This window comes from Trematomus bernacchii, unplaced genomic scaffold (assembly GCF_902827165.1).
Source record: "Trematomus bernacchii unplaced genomic scaffold, fTreBer1.1, whole genome shotgun sequence".
NCBI lineage: Eukaryota > Metazoa > Chordata > Actinopteri > Perciformes > Nototheniidae > Trematomus > Trematomus bernacchii.
Genome location: NW_022987739.1, coordinates 13,262,513 through 13,279,891, shown reverse-complemented (window position 1 = coordinate 13,279,891; position 17,379 = coordinate 13,262,513). Strand labels below are relative to the sequence as shown.

General features: G+C 39.6%; 1 protein-coding gene across 1 annotated transcript in view; it reads right to left on the bottom strand.

Annotated features, from left to right (window-relative positions):
• LOC117495685 (homer protein homolog 3-like) overlaps positions 1 to 15,726 on the bottom strand; it is a 45,139-nt gene extending 29,413 nt beyond the window's left edge. The window contains 1 exon segment of the mRNA XM_034147123.1: positions 15,079 to 15,726. Within this exon segment, the coding sequence (XP_034003014.1) occupies positions 15,079 to 15,083 (5 nt within the window). The 5' untranslated portion in view covers positions 15,084 to 15,726.
• Positions 15,727 to 17,379: the final 1,653 nt, after the last annotated feature.

The window sequence follows — 17,379 nt, the reverse complement described above, 5'->3', positions numbered from 1 at the left end:
CACTGCTGGGACTAACATTACACAGCTAATGGAGTTTGCATAATGTCAATGTAGGCAATGAGCCGTTCCCACTGCAAGTCAATTATATCCCGACGTTAACGAGCAAAATGTGTGCTGGGAGGAGGCTCTGCTCTTTGTCCAAGCAAAGGAAATAACCAAATAGGTCAGCACTGTCTATATGAAGCATTGTTCCCACTGGGTTTGGTTGGAATTACTGAACATTTGCATACAAACAATAGTCATTATTGTTTCAAAAAAGATTAGTGAAGCTACAATTAACAATAGACAATTGCAGCCAGCCAAAGGAGCAGATTTAGTTGTCAGTTAGATGGCAGGATGGCAGCGGCTAGAACAAGATAAGACAGATTGACTTCATTGTCCATCCGAGTGGAAATGTGTCTTTCGCATTTCCCCAAGTACAGCAAATGTACATATATTGCACATAAACATCATTAAAAACATACAAAGCGAAGTACATAATACATAATTGAGCAAACGGGCAGGCAGCAGCCAATGAATGATATAAATATTAAAGAGTGCACATCTAATTCAATAACAAGTGCAGCGATTCTGTGTTTAATGTATGGCAAAGGGAATAAAATACTTCTTATGTATATTCCAGCAGCCCTAGGGACCCTAAATCAATGGCCAGATAGAACCAGCTCAAACTGTGTAGTCGAATTGATGTATCTGGAGTTATACGTTTAGCCTTCCTGTGTACAACACTGACAAATGTAATGCAAATTTGTTTCCGTGACTTTCTTTCACCTTTTCTGCAATACTAACAAGGTAAGAGAGTTTTTGCTCTTTGAACTCAAGATGCTGTTCCATGTTGGTAAGGATACAGATAGAATAAACATGTGATTGAAGATTTTTGAAGTCTAAACTAACATTTAAATGGCTTTTTATAATTAATCCCAATTGCCAGAGATTTTGGGTTCATGTGATCTTAAAAGTAATAGAACAACAAACTGTGGTCAATATGAGTGTTTTTTCATTTATTCACAATAATTGAGTTGATCATTTTGTGAGAATAAAAATCTATTCGCCTGGCTTGTTATTATTGACTGAAAGCATTTAGCTTGGTCCCACCTAACTTGACATCAGCCTAATTAATGCAGTGCGGCCGGCTGTATAACGAGAAAATCACGATGGACCTGCAAATTTGGCGATCAACAACAATAATGATGGCTACCTTCCATTTAAATGTGCCAGTTCCAGTGTGCTGCTACTGGGTGTGCTGGCTCTCTGTCATAAATAACTAGGACACATAAGGACAAAATAAGGGAGTCAAAACATGTTTATTTACAGCAGTGTTATTCCCTCTGTAAGTAGCCAAAATATCTGCAAATAAAAGCTGACATCCATCAACAGGGAATAGTCAAGGCTGTTTCTTGCTAAACTGTTGTTTACATGATAATGGTGCCCTGCTGTTAAATATTTGTTGCTGTTATTGCAGTGAGACAATCCAGTTATATGTCCAGTTTTTTAATATCCGAGAATAACCCATGCAATATTTTTACAGCATGCTTCTTTTGCATGCCTCATGATTGCACTGATAAGACTTTATCTCTCATGTCACTGCTTTTCAACATGTTGGCTTTCGGTTGTATTTTACACCAAATGCAAAACAGATCACAAAAACACAGAGATATGATGCATGATGCATGATGCTTTCATATTGAAGGCACCACAATTGTACAAACATGTAAAGTATAAATTGTGTTTTGTTCTAAGAAATAAAATTGCAGGAGTATAAAAGTGACTTCTTTAGCAACAAAGTTTCACTCGGTAAAAAAACAACAACAAACTGTACAGTTGATTTAATTTCCATTGGTATTAAACTCAGCCACTTGGATTATTTCCGCCTGTAACCTCTGGCAAATTATGCCAGCAAGACATATTGCATCAACCAAAAAATAAATTCTGCACTTAGAGACAACATACGAACGCTGGGGGGGGCTGTGGCTAAGTGGATAGAGTGCTGGACTTCGAATCAGGGGGTAGCAACTAACACTGCAGTCAGCATGTCGTTGTGTCCCTGGGCAAGACACCTCACCCCAAATTGCTCCTGTGGGGATTGTCCACAGTACTGAATGTATGTAAGTCGCTTTGGATAAAAGAGTCTAACAAATGACATGTAATGTAATGTAACAGGCAGGGCATCTGTAGCGAATCAAGACTGTTGCCTCCTCACTGCATCGAGTTTTTGTGAGGGTTATCATCTCCATCACCTTTAACATTCACTGTGCAATCACTCCTGAGAACTGACATTTTAACAACAAATGTGGAAGTTAGGAGGCTGTGAAAGTACGTGCCATTTTTCTTACGTCTATTCTGGGGTTTGTGGAGCCTCAACCTTTATGTTACAGTCTGGAGGTAAAACCCTGCTCAGATCATCAGACACGAATCTCGAAAATTACCAGCACCATGAAAGTACATAATTAGGCTCAATAAAACTAATCATGTGACTGCGTAACTGATAACCAGGATATTAAAGGCAATAAGCCAATAAGCCAAACATAATTAATTATAATTAACATCAAAGTAAAGAAGCTTCCGACAGGATCTCCATTTTATCATATTCTCATCTTAATGAGAAACGATGACTGACTGCTCATCAGCTTCCTGCCGTCACAGCGGATCACACAGAAATCAATGTCCCACCATTCATTTCGGCCGTCTTCATGTTGCAATGTGAAATCCCCGTCAAGCTAATCAGCTCAGACAGGATGCATCACGTTGCGGTTTGATGATATGAGCAGATTAAAACTGGATTTAATTCTCCTGGGGTGAGGGAAAGCAAACTCTGTACGGCAGCTTGACAGCCACAGAGGATGTCTGGACTAACGCAGAGCCGTAGAGAGGAGAGTACTCTGATGTCGTGCTTTACAAACACCTGATCCAATTAATAGTACACCGTGTAGCCCTTAATCAAATGAAACAGGTGTTCTGAGAGTAAACCCTGAGTCATGGGTATGATGGAGAGCGGCACTCTGACAACCTGAAGAGCGCTCTGACAAATGTTAAGCTAAAATTAAATCTAGGATCAGACCGCCAAACTTTACCGCACAGGAAGATAAGTAACTAGATTTATGACTGTTAAAGAGAAAAATATAAATGAATAGCTCCCCAGAGTGCTGCAGCAATGAGTCCTATAAGTGAAAATTAGATAGCATTTTTGCACCTGCTCATTCAGAAGATAATGTGGTTTTGGTTGGAAATAAGGTTGGTGTTAACAAAAGCTTAAAGAGATTTTTTAATTAAAGTTTTTCAACAGCAGTAAATTCTCCACATTATTAAACGTCATCACGCTGAAACTCCTTTACAGTGGAGGTGAGGAGAAGTCATGTGGCTGTGGTGTAGCTTGTTTAGCCTACCGTTAGCTTTTTCCTACAGCCAATTGTATTTATGCCTCAACACATGTGGTGTTCAATTGTAAAGATTATTTTGCTGAACCAAACAATTTATTATAGACATCTGCTTCCAACAGAGCTTAGTATCTGCAATAATCCAACGGGAAAATCGTGTAAGCTTTTTGTCAAGAGTACCAGTATGATGCTAAATACCTGTTTGACCATTTTAGAAATATAAAGCAATACTTTCTTTTAAAAATATAAAGAAGCTCAATAATATAAACTTAAAACTTAACTCTTTTATGCACGGAAATATGTGCATAAAATATCAAATAAATATACTAAAGTAAAGATTGAAAAACACATAATAACAGCCATATTATTATATGATGGGTGACATTGGCATATACGATGTCTGCTAGTTTAATAGACAGAAATGCATCATATTTCAATAGCTTATAGACTTATTTTTTATTTATTTATTTAAAAACATTTGTTAAACTGAAACGCTCTTTAGCATGAACCTGAAATGAACAGGTACAAAGTGCAAGTATCTCTAAATAGTAAATGTTGTAAATGTAAATACAGCCGTTACTCTGAGGGTAAAACAGCTCCTGTTGTGAGGCAGAGGAACACATCAAGTGAGGGGTCATATTCTCGATCAATTATTCTCAATCTATTCCAGGTCATATATACATCCGCCTGTTCCCTACCCCCTCCGTCATACTGTAGAAACACACACACACACTCTCACACACACACACTCTCACACACACACTCACACAGCTATCACATCCATGCGTGAGGCGAGGGAGAACTGCAGATTACAGCTCAGTAATTAAAGGGGTCAAAAACATGACAACATGCTACATTGTATTATTCAGGAAGCTAAAACCTAAGGTGAAAAGATACCGAGGTTTAATATTGTGCAAATATCAGGTACCACCAGGAACTAATGAATAAAATGTGTCATTTTAAGTTTGAACTGTGTTTAGATATCCATTTTAATTTCAGATATGCAGGTCCAAGTATGTATGAAAATGTGGTCAGAAAACTGCTGGAACTGTTGGTCACAATTTTCCTAGAGGCAAACCAAACACTCCAAAAAAATCCTTGCAATGTAAAGCTACAACCAAATTATGTTTGAATAAGGTAAATTATCAAAACAGTCTTCTTTCTAATTTGACATGACCTAACATTTATTTGTCTTCATTTTGTATGTCTATAGTGCTTTAGATATTTGAAAAAAACAGCTTTTGAGAGCTAGATCTTTATCCTGGAGACGTTTCAAAAATGTTGATTCATGGTCAGAGTGGAGGAGGCAGAAGAAACAGACTGGTAAAACCTGAGAGACACAGCTCTGCTGGTATCTGAGGACAGGCAGGCGAGCGGGAAACAGGGCTCAATCCTCAAGTGTGGCTCAATCCTCTGTGGGCAAAACCACTTTATCTTCTGCACATCCTTGCATTCATCCAACACACAAGTCTGCAGCAGTCTGTCGCAGGAGGCTGTCACAGCAAAGTCATTGGATGATTTTGATGTGGTGCTAAATGGAGATTTAAAACTACACTTTAACTTAAGAGTTTGAAAGTTTTCTTAAAAAAGACCTGGCTCTGAGAGTATGCCATTGTCAGAGAAGGAGAGAGTAAAGCAGCAGAGTCTGAGCTGTGGGCTGAAGTATCTTTCATCCATTTTTATAAAATCCTCTACGTTCCCCTTAAAAGCACACTGCAATGACACCAGACATACAGAGGCAGCCTTGAGGCCATGCTGCTCTCCACCCTCATGATAAATTAATTGACATGAAGTATTCAGATGAATTTCGAGGCTACATAAAAGGATGGGAGATCTGGTGAAATGATGGACCGAGCCAAACAAACAGCCCTCCTGGAAAAGCTCCTGCCAAGCCTGAAAGCACTCTTTCTCTCAAAACAGATGAAATGTTTTGTCTCAGAGAATATTACAGTGGTACTTGGCTTACTCTAAAAGGCTATGGACCGAGGGACATGTGGACAAGCTGGAGTCAGAGAGAGTCATCAGAAAACCAGGAGGCTTTAATAGACGTCCTCTGACCTACGATGGTCCATTGCATGCTACTCATGCACTGCCCGCTAATATTCAAAATACCCCTGGTCATCTCTGATATCAGTTCATTACCTCCTCTGCAATATGAATCCCATACAAATATTAGCTGACAATGATGTAGTTAAAGGTGGGGTAGGTAATTTTGGAGAAACCAGCTCGAGTGCGCTAGAATTTGAAAATACACAACCGGAGAAAATCTGCCACTTCCTTACAGAGCCCCTCCTCCAAACACACAGGAACGCGCACATGACCAATGAGGGCACGAGATAAGTTTGTGCACAGATGGAAGGCTGACAGGCAGGTAGGCCATCCAGTTATTTTAGCCGGGCCGGCTAAAATGATTGGTCGTACTTTTTACAGTACCACGGCTTCCACAGATGAATTTTTTTATGGATTTTTTGTCAAAGCACTTAAGATAAACTTACCTACCCCACCTTTAACTACTTTTAAAGGTGGGGGGGTAAGTTTGAGAAACCGGCTCGAGATACACTTTTTGTTATATCCCATGGAATGCTCTTAACATCCCGATAGCAATGAATATCTTAAGTGTTTTGACAAAAAATCCATTAAAAAAAATGTCATCTGTGGAAGCCGTAGTACTGTAAAAAGTACGACCAATCATTTTAGCCGGCCCGGCTAAAATAACTGGATGGCCTACCTGCCTGTCAGCCTTCCATCTGTGCACAAACTTATCTCGTGCCCTCATTGGTCTTGTGCGCATTCGTGTGTGTTGGAGGAGGGGCTCTGTAAGGAAGTGGCAGATTTTTTCCGGCTGTGTATTTTCAAATTCTACCGCACTCGAGCTGGTTTCTCCAAAATTACCTACCCCACCTTTAATGTATACATGGGAAGAAAGCAAATGATTCATTATATTTTCTTAACTGTTATGTATCAATAGAAATATTGTATTTAAATGAAGGGTGCCAGTATATGACTTAGGAGTGGAGTACTCAGGCAAGTGGAAGTTAAAACTTAAAGGAATGGTAAATGATGTAAGCATCATGGTGGCTGAAACCAGTATATTTTGCATTATTCATTATTCTGAAGATTATTTTCTCAGTTTGCATGTTCATCTTAAAATAGGCCCATTAGTTTCTTAAATGCCAGAGTAAGACCTTCAAATGGCTTTTTTAAATCTGATAAACGGTCATTGCAAATTAGGAGTGTTTGTGGAAAACTAAAAATAGCTGTAAAATGTTCTTAGTTGAACATCAATCAACTAATTATTGCAAATCTGGTCTTCATTGGTTTACAAATATGTTTGACCTGCTCTGAAACACTTGCAAAGCAACCTCACCCCTACATGGGATAAAAGTGTGAACAAATAAATAAAGTCCCAAACCAACAGGGAAACAAGGAGAGTCAGACCCAATCCAAATAGATCTGGGGAAAATCCAAAATGTGTTCGACCAGAACCGACACAAACAGAGAGAGCACCAAGTGATAGCAGCAGCGCAATTTCCCACCAAATAACAAACAAATAATAAGTGTCATTTTCTCTGCAGTTTACCATTCACACTGTCTGCCTCACAGACACACATTTTCTGTGTTTTCAGAGTTGATTGTCTGCCTTGCAACACAACAGGGCCCTTCCTGACCTGATTAGACAGAATATAGATGCCCAGGTGGAGCCACGGAGACCTCTGATTTAAGCACCCTTTTACTGGTGACTAATGCAGGGGGAAAAAGTAAAACACTTTTATAATGCCGTTTCATAAATACAAATGTTTCTATAAGGGTGTAGCCACATACTGTAGCATGTGAAGGTAACTTCCTAACAAACAAGAACTTGAGCAGCTTTGTGGGTTTTCGTTCGAGCCCCTAACCACCGTCCTCCCTAAAGACCCAATCGCTGAGCGGCAGGCGCTGAGTGGCACCGTGTCTCTGTGGGTGTCAGAGAGCCGGACAGTGTGAGGGCTCAAAACTGTGTGACAAATGGAGTAGCACTTTCTGAAATCCTGTTACCCAGCACAGACATTTCTGTGAGCATTGCCAGTTTTTTTCATGCTTTGTTTATTTCTCTTTTTTCTGATTTGAAATGATACCGTTATCGTAGAAGGACAGTCTTTAAAGAGGATACAATTAGCACTCAACAACTGACCCACAATACAGTGCTGTATCCTGAGCAACACACATTCATCTCAGTTCCAACAAAACATAAACTATATATTCTAAACACTATTACCCTTTGATTTTGAAAACATTGTAAATTAAGATTTAAAAAAATGATAAGGTTAAAATACTCCCACGGGCAACCTGAGAGCGGCAGGGGGAACACACACACACACACACACACACACACACACACACCACACACACACACACACACACACACCCACACACACACACACACACACACACACACACACACACACACACACAAACACACACACACACACACACACACACACACACACACACACACACACACACACACACACACACACACACACACACTACACACACACACACAACACACACACACACACACACACACACACACACACACACACACACACACACACACACACACACACCACACACACACACACACACACACACACACACACACACACACACACACACACACACACACACACACACACACACACACACACACACACACACACACCACACACACACCACACCCACACACACACACACACACACACACACACCACACACACACACACACACACACACACACACACACACACACACACACACACACACACACCACACACACACACACACCCTCTCTAACCCCCTCTCCCTGCTCTCTTCCTCTCTCCTCTTAACTTCAGCACCCTGGATCTGTGGAACAGAAGCGGCCCCTTCCCCTCTGTCCCTGCAGGCAGACCCCACCAGACGCTTCTGTAGTTGAGAGAATTCTCCTCATACTGCCAACCCTGAATCTCTGTAAGCTCTGCTGGCTGTCAACAGCCTGGAGGGAGGGCGAAGCTGCAAAACTTGCTTGACAAAAATCCAATTGGTTGTTCTTTAAAACTGAAAGCTCACACTCGAAACAGCAAGTCAAAAAGCCTGGACATCTGATGAGGGGGAGATGACCAAGAGGTTGAGTAAAGGTCAGAAGAAGATGGAACAAATAATCACTGAATGTGATTGGCTGAATATTCACTGTTTCAGAGAAGCAGACAAAAAGTGTCAATCACTCCCACTGTGAAAATAACTGACTGTTCAGTCATAATCCGAATAATCCAATGCAAGTAGGATTATATAAAGAAGAGATAAGGTTATGTGATAATAGTACTTGTCTTTAAATTGACTGGTCTAAATGAAATTAATCAAACAACAATTTTGATATTGCATTAAGTCATTCCAGGATATTTCCCCACATTTCGATGGGCATTATTTATAGTTTCCTGAATTTTATATTAGGCATTTATGATTTTACAAGTCCAGTACAATTTATTGATATAGCGCAATATCACAATTCACCCATTTGGAGTAAATGGGTTTAACAATCTGTATCAACAGTATACAACAATATTAATATATGATATTAATACTTTAATATGAAAAGTATAAAAATAAGTATTTTTTAGGTCCATGTGTAGATTAAAAGGTTTTTAAGTCACAAGCATCATTCCTCCTGCATACTGACTGATGAAGGCTTGCATCAGCTTTTTCCATCACTTTCATTAATATCTCTTTAAGAATAAAGACATCTCTTCTGGGCCTGTCTGGACAAGAGTAACAATTAAAAAGACCAAAAAGAGTTTAAAGGTTTATATTTTCTGTTTTACATGAAGGCAACCTAAGAGAACTTTCAGCTTTGCAATATTGCTATTACACTTGAGATACAACACTGTGAAGGCTACAGATGGTGTCATGTAACATTATTAGATTTAATTTATTTTCAGTCACCTTGTGAAAATGTATGAAACAACTCGCATGATATCATTCAGATTCGAGTATCTGTCCGATTGAAAAGTGAATAGTTGAGAGGGTGAGAGGTGCTTTATAGATACACCTTGTTTATCTGAACATCTTATTGTAGTTGTATATTAACATTAGAGTATTAACAGAAACTCAAGGTTGAATAACACGTCCCATAAGCCTAGAAAAAAAAGAGTTGGTTTCAGTCTAAAGAAGAGCGTCAGCTGAGCATCATCTTTCACCATCTGTGCATTAAGATAACAACAAACTGGATCTCTGCTGCACTTTTGCAGCCTCTGGGGACTCCGGCCACTGCACTGAGAGAAAAGGTTTTTTTCTTCTTTTGGCAGTTTCTTTGTTCCTCTAAAAGCATTTCTCCTTTCAAGGGTCTGCTTCCTCCGACCTCTGAGAGTAAACTGCCTCGTGTTCACATTCCCGAGCCAGCGAAAGTGTCTGGTCCGGTCAGGCAACATGACACGCTACAACTACATACAAAAATAGCCCAGCGAAGGGGAAACGCTAACTCATACTGAAGCTGCTCAACAAGTCACCATATCTGTAGCACAACATACACACGGCCAAGTTTATACACTGGAAGGCGTTGGGAGTAAAACAAGTGGTGGTCAGGTATTCAGAAGATGTTGACCAACTCCCATGGAATCTTTTACACCTCACAACCACAAGCCCTCATTGGCTCACTTTTGACTCCTGAGCTCGGGTTGTGTTAAATGACAGCACGGCACTTCACTTATCTGAAGGTCAGCTCCTCTGACTGATAACTTACTACTCTCTCACATTGTGAAGGTGACGCAGAGCTGGAGTGTTCTCTGTATTCAGGATATCAAGGTCAGGGAGAAGCACCGAAAAAGAGAGGATGTTTTGTCTTCCTCCTGCGGCAGCACTGTTATTACTCACTATGCCAATAAAACACGGTGAAATGGAGTGAGCAGAGATTACCGTTTATTCAAGCAATCGCAAATGTCTCTCAAACAGCAATTAAGAGGCTTTCTCCACTGAGCAGCTGGTTTCTCCTTGGAAGGACGCTGAACAGATTTAACGGCCTTTATTGCTGCAGATTAACTGATTATGTTCCTGAAGAACAAAAGGGAATATTTTGACAATGTAATTAACATTATTCACTTATTTAGGCTTAGACGATTGAGGCCACTTTTATACACGAGTGGTATCCATCTTCTCATCTTACTTCTGGCAATAAAAAGGGATGGGTTTATCCCCCTACAAGTTTAACTATGGTTTTTGGTAATGTATAACTCCATCTTTTGGGTATCATTATACATTTTCTAGCAATCAATGGCTGGGGTTAGCTTTGATTTGTGTCAGTAGGTATTGGCATGTTTGTAGATCCAAAATGCAGAAGCCCCACTGTGTACACTGCGCTATGCTACAACAATTCGGCTTTCTACTCACGCGTTTGCTTTTCACCTTTAGAAAAATGTTGTTTAACTTGTCCCATAAGTTAAAAACTGGAATGATCCGCTCTCGGTTGTACGCCTTTGCCAGCTAGTCTATTCTCAGTTTACATCCATGCATCAATGCTTCATACATCCTAACCCTAATTCTTGAGTTTTGGCCAAACAAGTGTTTTGTGAGGTCACAGTGACATTGACCTTAAACCTCCTAAATCCCATCAGTTTATCCTTGAATTCAGTGGACGTTTCTGCATAAAGTGAGGACATTTCCTCAAGGTGTTCCTGGGTAAAGGCGTTCCAGGAATGGGACTAACAACAAAAAACCATAATGCCTCCAGCCTTAACGGGAGGCAAATAAAAAGTTAATATTTCTCTAATTGTCTCTAAATGTGGCACAGGAAGTAGTTCAGCATATTTGTTTACTGAATGTTGATGTACGTGCATGATTATTATTTTTGTTGTGGTTGTACCCACCTGGTTGAATGCATTTATTGTAGAGTCACTTCAGATAAAAGCGTCAGCTGAATCAACATAATGTAATGCGTCTCTTGAGGATCGAAATGTATATCGATTCGATCCTCTGCATGTCAGAGGGAAACACTGTATACTTCGATAGTTGTAGTTATTTTGAAAACCACAGTTTAACATGCAAAACATACCAACAGCTTACAAAAATACAATGCACTGTAAGGAGTTGAAACAATCCAGCAATGGAGCTGCAATGGAGCTGCAATGGAGCAACTGACGGGGGATGATATGAGGAAAGAGACACCAGACAACGGCGGCAGGCGGAGGCGAGCGTGCGGACAACATCTTCACATCATGACAAGCATGAAACGTCCTCAGTGAGAACCATATCTCACAGATATATAATATATAGTATAGATACTGAGGAAGGATAAACATTCTGGGGATGAGTGTGGATTTTGTTCGGAGACAAATAAATGTTTGATGAAGTAGGGATGGGCGTATAGTAGGGCTGTGCAATTAACATCGTATTTTAAATCGCAATTACGATTTTGGCCTGCCACAATTACGAAAACAACATAATCGAAAAAAACAATTATTTTGCTTTGCTTGGTTGTGACAGTGCACTAGAACATATTTGATCTAATTCATTTTGGTCTCATTTATTTGTATTCATCATATTTATATATGTTTAGTAGCTTGTGGAAGTGCGCTCCAAAATATTTGTTGATCTTGTTTATTGGTATTTATTATTTTTGATATTATTTATTTAAATGTATCATTTATTTTTGTATTGGTTTTTCAGTTGAATTATACGTTCAGGGTAATCAACAGTTAAAAAGATACTGTTCAAATTATTATTTGTATTTGTTTTAAAGTTCAATAAATGGATGTTTTCAAAGTCAATGAATAATCGTATTTAATAATCGTGATATCAATTATTGACCCAAATAATCGTGATTATGATTTTTGCCATAATCGCACAGCCCTAGCGTATAGATCCCTAAAACTTAAGAAGTACAGATACTGAGGGTGTATTCTTCATGTTTAAGCAGAGCCGGACAGCATAAATACTCAAGCTCTTTTTCAAATTTGATGTTTAACGTAACTTTTCAAAGTCATAAAAAAAAGTGTCTCACTTATTTAAGTAGCTTTTGCTGATATCAATAACATTCATGTCATGCTCAGTATCGTTTAGGATAAGATCAAAAACTAATCTTGAGTTCTCGCCCATCCCAGCCATGCAGAGCCACAACACAGAGACGACGTGGGTTTGTACCTGTCTCGATGTAGCGGGAACATTTTACAGCTGGCAGACAACTCCTCTGCGGCAGAACAAGAGGAAAGAGGATCTGAGTTACACATGAAATCAATTACCTGTGAAGCTTGTGAGGGCATTATTTGCTGACATCCCAATGACATATCTGCTAATACCAAGTGCTAATCCAATCCAATCATTTGTTTACACAGTGTAGCTATACTTCATACTTCAAGAAGACCTTGGGGTTGAATTCAATCAAGGTAAATTCATAAAAGTAAAAGAACTTGAATCACAGCAATATTTCAGTTACAAATAAACAAACTATACAAAGACTGTCAATTGCTTGCATAAATAAATTGGTTGAAAGGGCTGTCTACGATGCGGTCAAGAAGTGCATCTTTTCATGCCCAAATTTGGAGAACACCTCTAGTAAATCATGGCTGCCCTTAGCATCCCTTACTGAGTTGTGTTGATATGGTGTATTCATGGGGGTATTCATTTATGACGTGGGCTCCTTGTGTACATCAGGTACTTGCTTTGCCGTGGGCATCTGTTTCTGATATATAGTTGAACCTGATGAATGGAAATTGAAAGCCGTTGCCTGTTGTTAACAATGGTAGCCGTCAGCAGTTTGTTACAGAGAAATAAAAGATCTCCATTAAATCAAGACTCTCTCCATTACATTTTATATATTCCAACTGGGAGAAAAAAAAGTCAGGTGATATGATTCAAGTACTTTACAACAAGCAGTAAATAGGCTCAGAGCAGCTAAGCACCTGAATACATTTTGAAATTAAAATTAAACTTCACAATCAGTGATCAAATAAGAAAATGGAGGAAATCTAGCACAAAGACCCTTTTTAAACAACATTATTTCAATCTTTCCATAGATCTGCAATACACATGGTGCTCCACATAGCAATCCCCCTCGCTTACATTATCCCACAGCCTGGAAGATGATTAAAAGAAAGATCAAAATAAAGTATTTTAAAGAAATGATAGCACCTGTGCACCTGACTCATTTTGTTTATGGACCTAAAAGTGGATTTTAATTAAGGCTTTCCTCCTCCTGATGCTCACTTCTGACAGGAGCATAGAGCAGCTGCATGCTGTCTCGTCGTCTGTCAGGAGATGTGCATGTGTCTGTCTGAGTGAGCATGGTGGCCCTGAGACTACATGACTTTCATTAAGTGATTGAACTCAGCTGCCACAGAGGGATGATGCCGAGTTGATGTCTGATCGAGGTTCTGAGCATGTATCAAACACAATCATCAGATCAGATACCAGGGCTATACTATCAAAAGGCCGCATTCTCACTGGTCTGCAAATTAAAGCTGAAAAGAAACAATAACTTTCATTACAGATTAATCTGTAACTCTTTCCACACAATTAATCCTAATAATGAACATTTCTGTCAGATTTTTCAAAGTTGAAGGTGGTGTCTTTAAATGTTTTTGTCCAAAACTCATAGATATGCAGGAAGGACATCTCTATATTAAAACAACATTCATTTTAAAACATATTATTGAAATAGTTGGACAACATTTGTTTTGCCGCTAAATACTTAGTCTGATAGTCACTGACAGCTGTGTGCTCAGGTGTCAAGGAGCTGCGTGAAGTCAACTCACAGCTATTTTGCCTTTAAGTACCCTTTTTCTTGGAATATGGATCTAGACTGAGAAATGTTCAAGCATATTGTATATAATTGGGATAATATCATGATTTGCATTAACATGACATTTTAATATTGGCCCATGACTTATCACAATGTCTTCATTTATCAGCACGGTCTGCTTCTTTTCACTGTCACTGAAGATAAATCAGGCAACCTATAGAATATAACACTAGTAATGAAGAAGCCCTAACACGTTCTTTATGAAGCCATTTGAGAAGCATCTCAATTAAAATGTCACTAAACCAGCTTGCAGGGGGGGGATGACAGCATGGGCCCACAAGGTAATGTGAGGAGGATTCAGGTGTGTTGAGCCAAGCCTGCTTTTTTTATTCAACACACAACACTTGCACCTAATGAGAGTGAGCACAGCTTGACACCAGAAGCTTCCCAAAGAAAACCCACCCAGGATTGCATAGCAATCGACTTGGAAAGGGTCCAGAGAGTGTGAGTGTGAGTGTGTGAGAGTGAGTGTGAGTGTGAGATGCAAAAAGCATAGGAATAGAGAACAGGAAATCGCAGTAACTCTGTTAACTGCAGGATGCATAGTACAATATGATGTAATATGATGCAGGCATGATCTGCTGACATGTGAATTTGACCTTTTTACGATCACATTATTTCATTACGGTGTAAACAGACCTCAGACTGGATCTAGTTCACAAACAATATTTATCTCACGGTTTTGTCTATCAGAGCGTTCTCAAAGCATTGGCACCTGTGAACTGATGTTAATGTTCTGACTGAAATGTTTTTTTTTTTTATTAAAGAGCATGTGCTGACTAAGAGGACAGAACAGCCACACGCTGAGAACATTCACGTCACCACAAAGTTCACTTTTTTAAGCATTTCGACATCTGAAAAAATCACTTCACCGACAGCAGGACACGTACATGTCTAACTTACCCCATGCTCCGAGGATCTGGATGCTGTTATAGGACTGATTCCACTCACCACTCCACTTTTTGTCCCTTTCTCCTCTGTTTCCAAACAGATTCGCCTCTTCCCCAAATTGCTGGACGAAACTTACATTTCCGAAAAAAGACAAATCACTTCCGACTGCAGATTCCCCTGTTCCCCCTGCAACAGTACTCCTCTCCTCTCAAGTCAGTTGTTGTACTCCAGCCTTTCTGCCTTCCTTTGTCCGCAGGCTTCCACAGCGAGACAACACCGATAATATTTCGTCGCCGTGCGTAATTACGCACAGTGAATTGTTTTGCTCAGTTCTGCGAGCCTGACTGACGGAGGAATGTCGATTAAAGTCGGGAGTGGAGTGCTTCTGGCTCAAACCTCGTCCAGGACTTGCTCCCCTCCCGCCTCCGTGCCAGATCACACTGGGATAATGTAACTCTCTCCGTGGGACCGTAGAGCCTCTTAAGCGCCCTCTATTGGTCACAATGCAAACTACAAACTCGCCCCCCTTCTCCTTCTCTTCCCCACTCGCAATTTAAATGTCAGAATGTGAAAAGCCATGTGGAAACGGCCTGCAGACAATCCGCAGATCCCCCCTCTCTGGGTATTTAAGGGATGGCAGCGCACTAAGCTTGAAGCGTCTGATGGAAGAACAGAAGCCAAATGGCTGAGACACAAATAAAGCAAATAATCAGTCAGATGCATACTCTGTGTTGATTTACCCATAAATCAGATAATGTTTTTATATTAAGCTGTTGTATTGGCCTATATGATAATCCCAAATGATTTAATGGATTAAATCAAATAAATGTACAGCAAAAATAAATATCTTGCAGTTGATAGGATAGGAAATAAATAGATAAATCCGATTGTAAAAAGCCACACGCTAAAAAAACTCACTGTGCTACATTTACATTAAGCCCCCGAGATGTTATGCATCAATATAATGATTGTATTCATTAGGCAGTGTCACCAAATGCCCTTGTTCTTCTCACTGAATATCACATAATATTATGTATCGCAAATGTATTTCTTTAAACAAAATTGTAGAAAAACTGCTTTTTGATGAACGAATATGAGTTGTACAGTATCTTACACATCACAACCCATTTAAAAATACATTAAAAAAAATGTCCCTAACAAAGTGATCAAATTCCCTTTTTGTTGTTATGTATAAATCTAACTTGATCTGACCTAAACATCAAATAAGCCAAAACACACATGCACAAATAACATCCTATGTTTTGTATGGAAGACAGCAATGTATGACATAACAAGTTAAAATAAGATATATAATGGCAATTGTTATTCTTAAGACAGTTTCAAAGTGCTCTTTTTCGAAAAGCTGCTAATTGGCAAAAAAAAAGGACAATAACATTGCAGAATATTTAACCCAGAAAAACTGTTCTCATTAAAGCTTCACAACTTTTCTTTAAAAACTGTCTAAAATCACACCTCTGATTTAAAGTAAACCTTTGCATGAACAGGAGGTGAACATTAAATGTAGTGGAAGCGATGGGAGCAGCTAATCGTGCTGCTCAGTGGCCTGTGTCAGCGATGCAGCTGACTGCTGCTCTGTGCTGCAGGGAGACTGCAGGGAACATCAGATCGCTGTCTTACATGCAAACAAGCCTCATGCTCACTTGGAAAGACTCTTCTCTCAGTCGGTCTGAGGCCGTTTAAAGCACAGCTGGAGAGGGTCTGAGCAGGATAGAGCTGAACCTGCAGGCCTCCTCCTTTAACACAAAGGGTAATAATCACCTCTGGCAGCCCCAGTGTGCACACGCAGCACACCCATATTGGTCTTATTGTGGAAGACTTCTCTCCTTTTCCAAGTCAAGCAGCGTGTTAATCAAACTCACAGTCTTCTTCACACTCACTGTGGCAGATGAGACAGACAGACACAAATCTACAGGATCTGGCAATCAAGGCATTATTTGCACTGGAAATTAAAGTCCAGACAGAATCAAATCTAAAATTGTTGATTAAAAAAGAACTCGTGCAATCATCTAAATTCTCAAATGTCAGACCAAAGCATACTTGATAAAGTTACGGAGTGTCTATTTGCACCCCGGTGAAAATAGAGAAACCCCTTTTTCCCCTTTCCTTTGTCACATAATGCCATAAAGTTTGGATCAGGCTACACTAAGCACCAAAGCATGCTCCAAAAGTAATGTCCAAACTGCAGTTGAAGACGTCTTTTCAGAGAAAGTGCATCTTTGGTATGAAGGATACAAATGTAAAAGGTAGGATTGTTCACTATATACACCCGGGTGCAAATATCATTGTTCACTG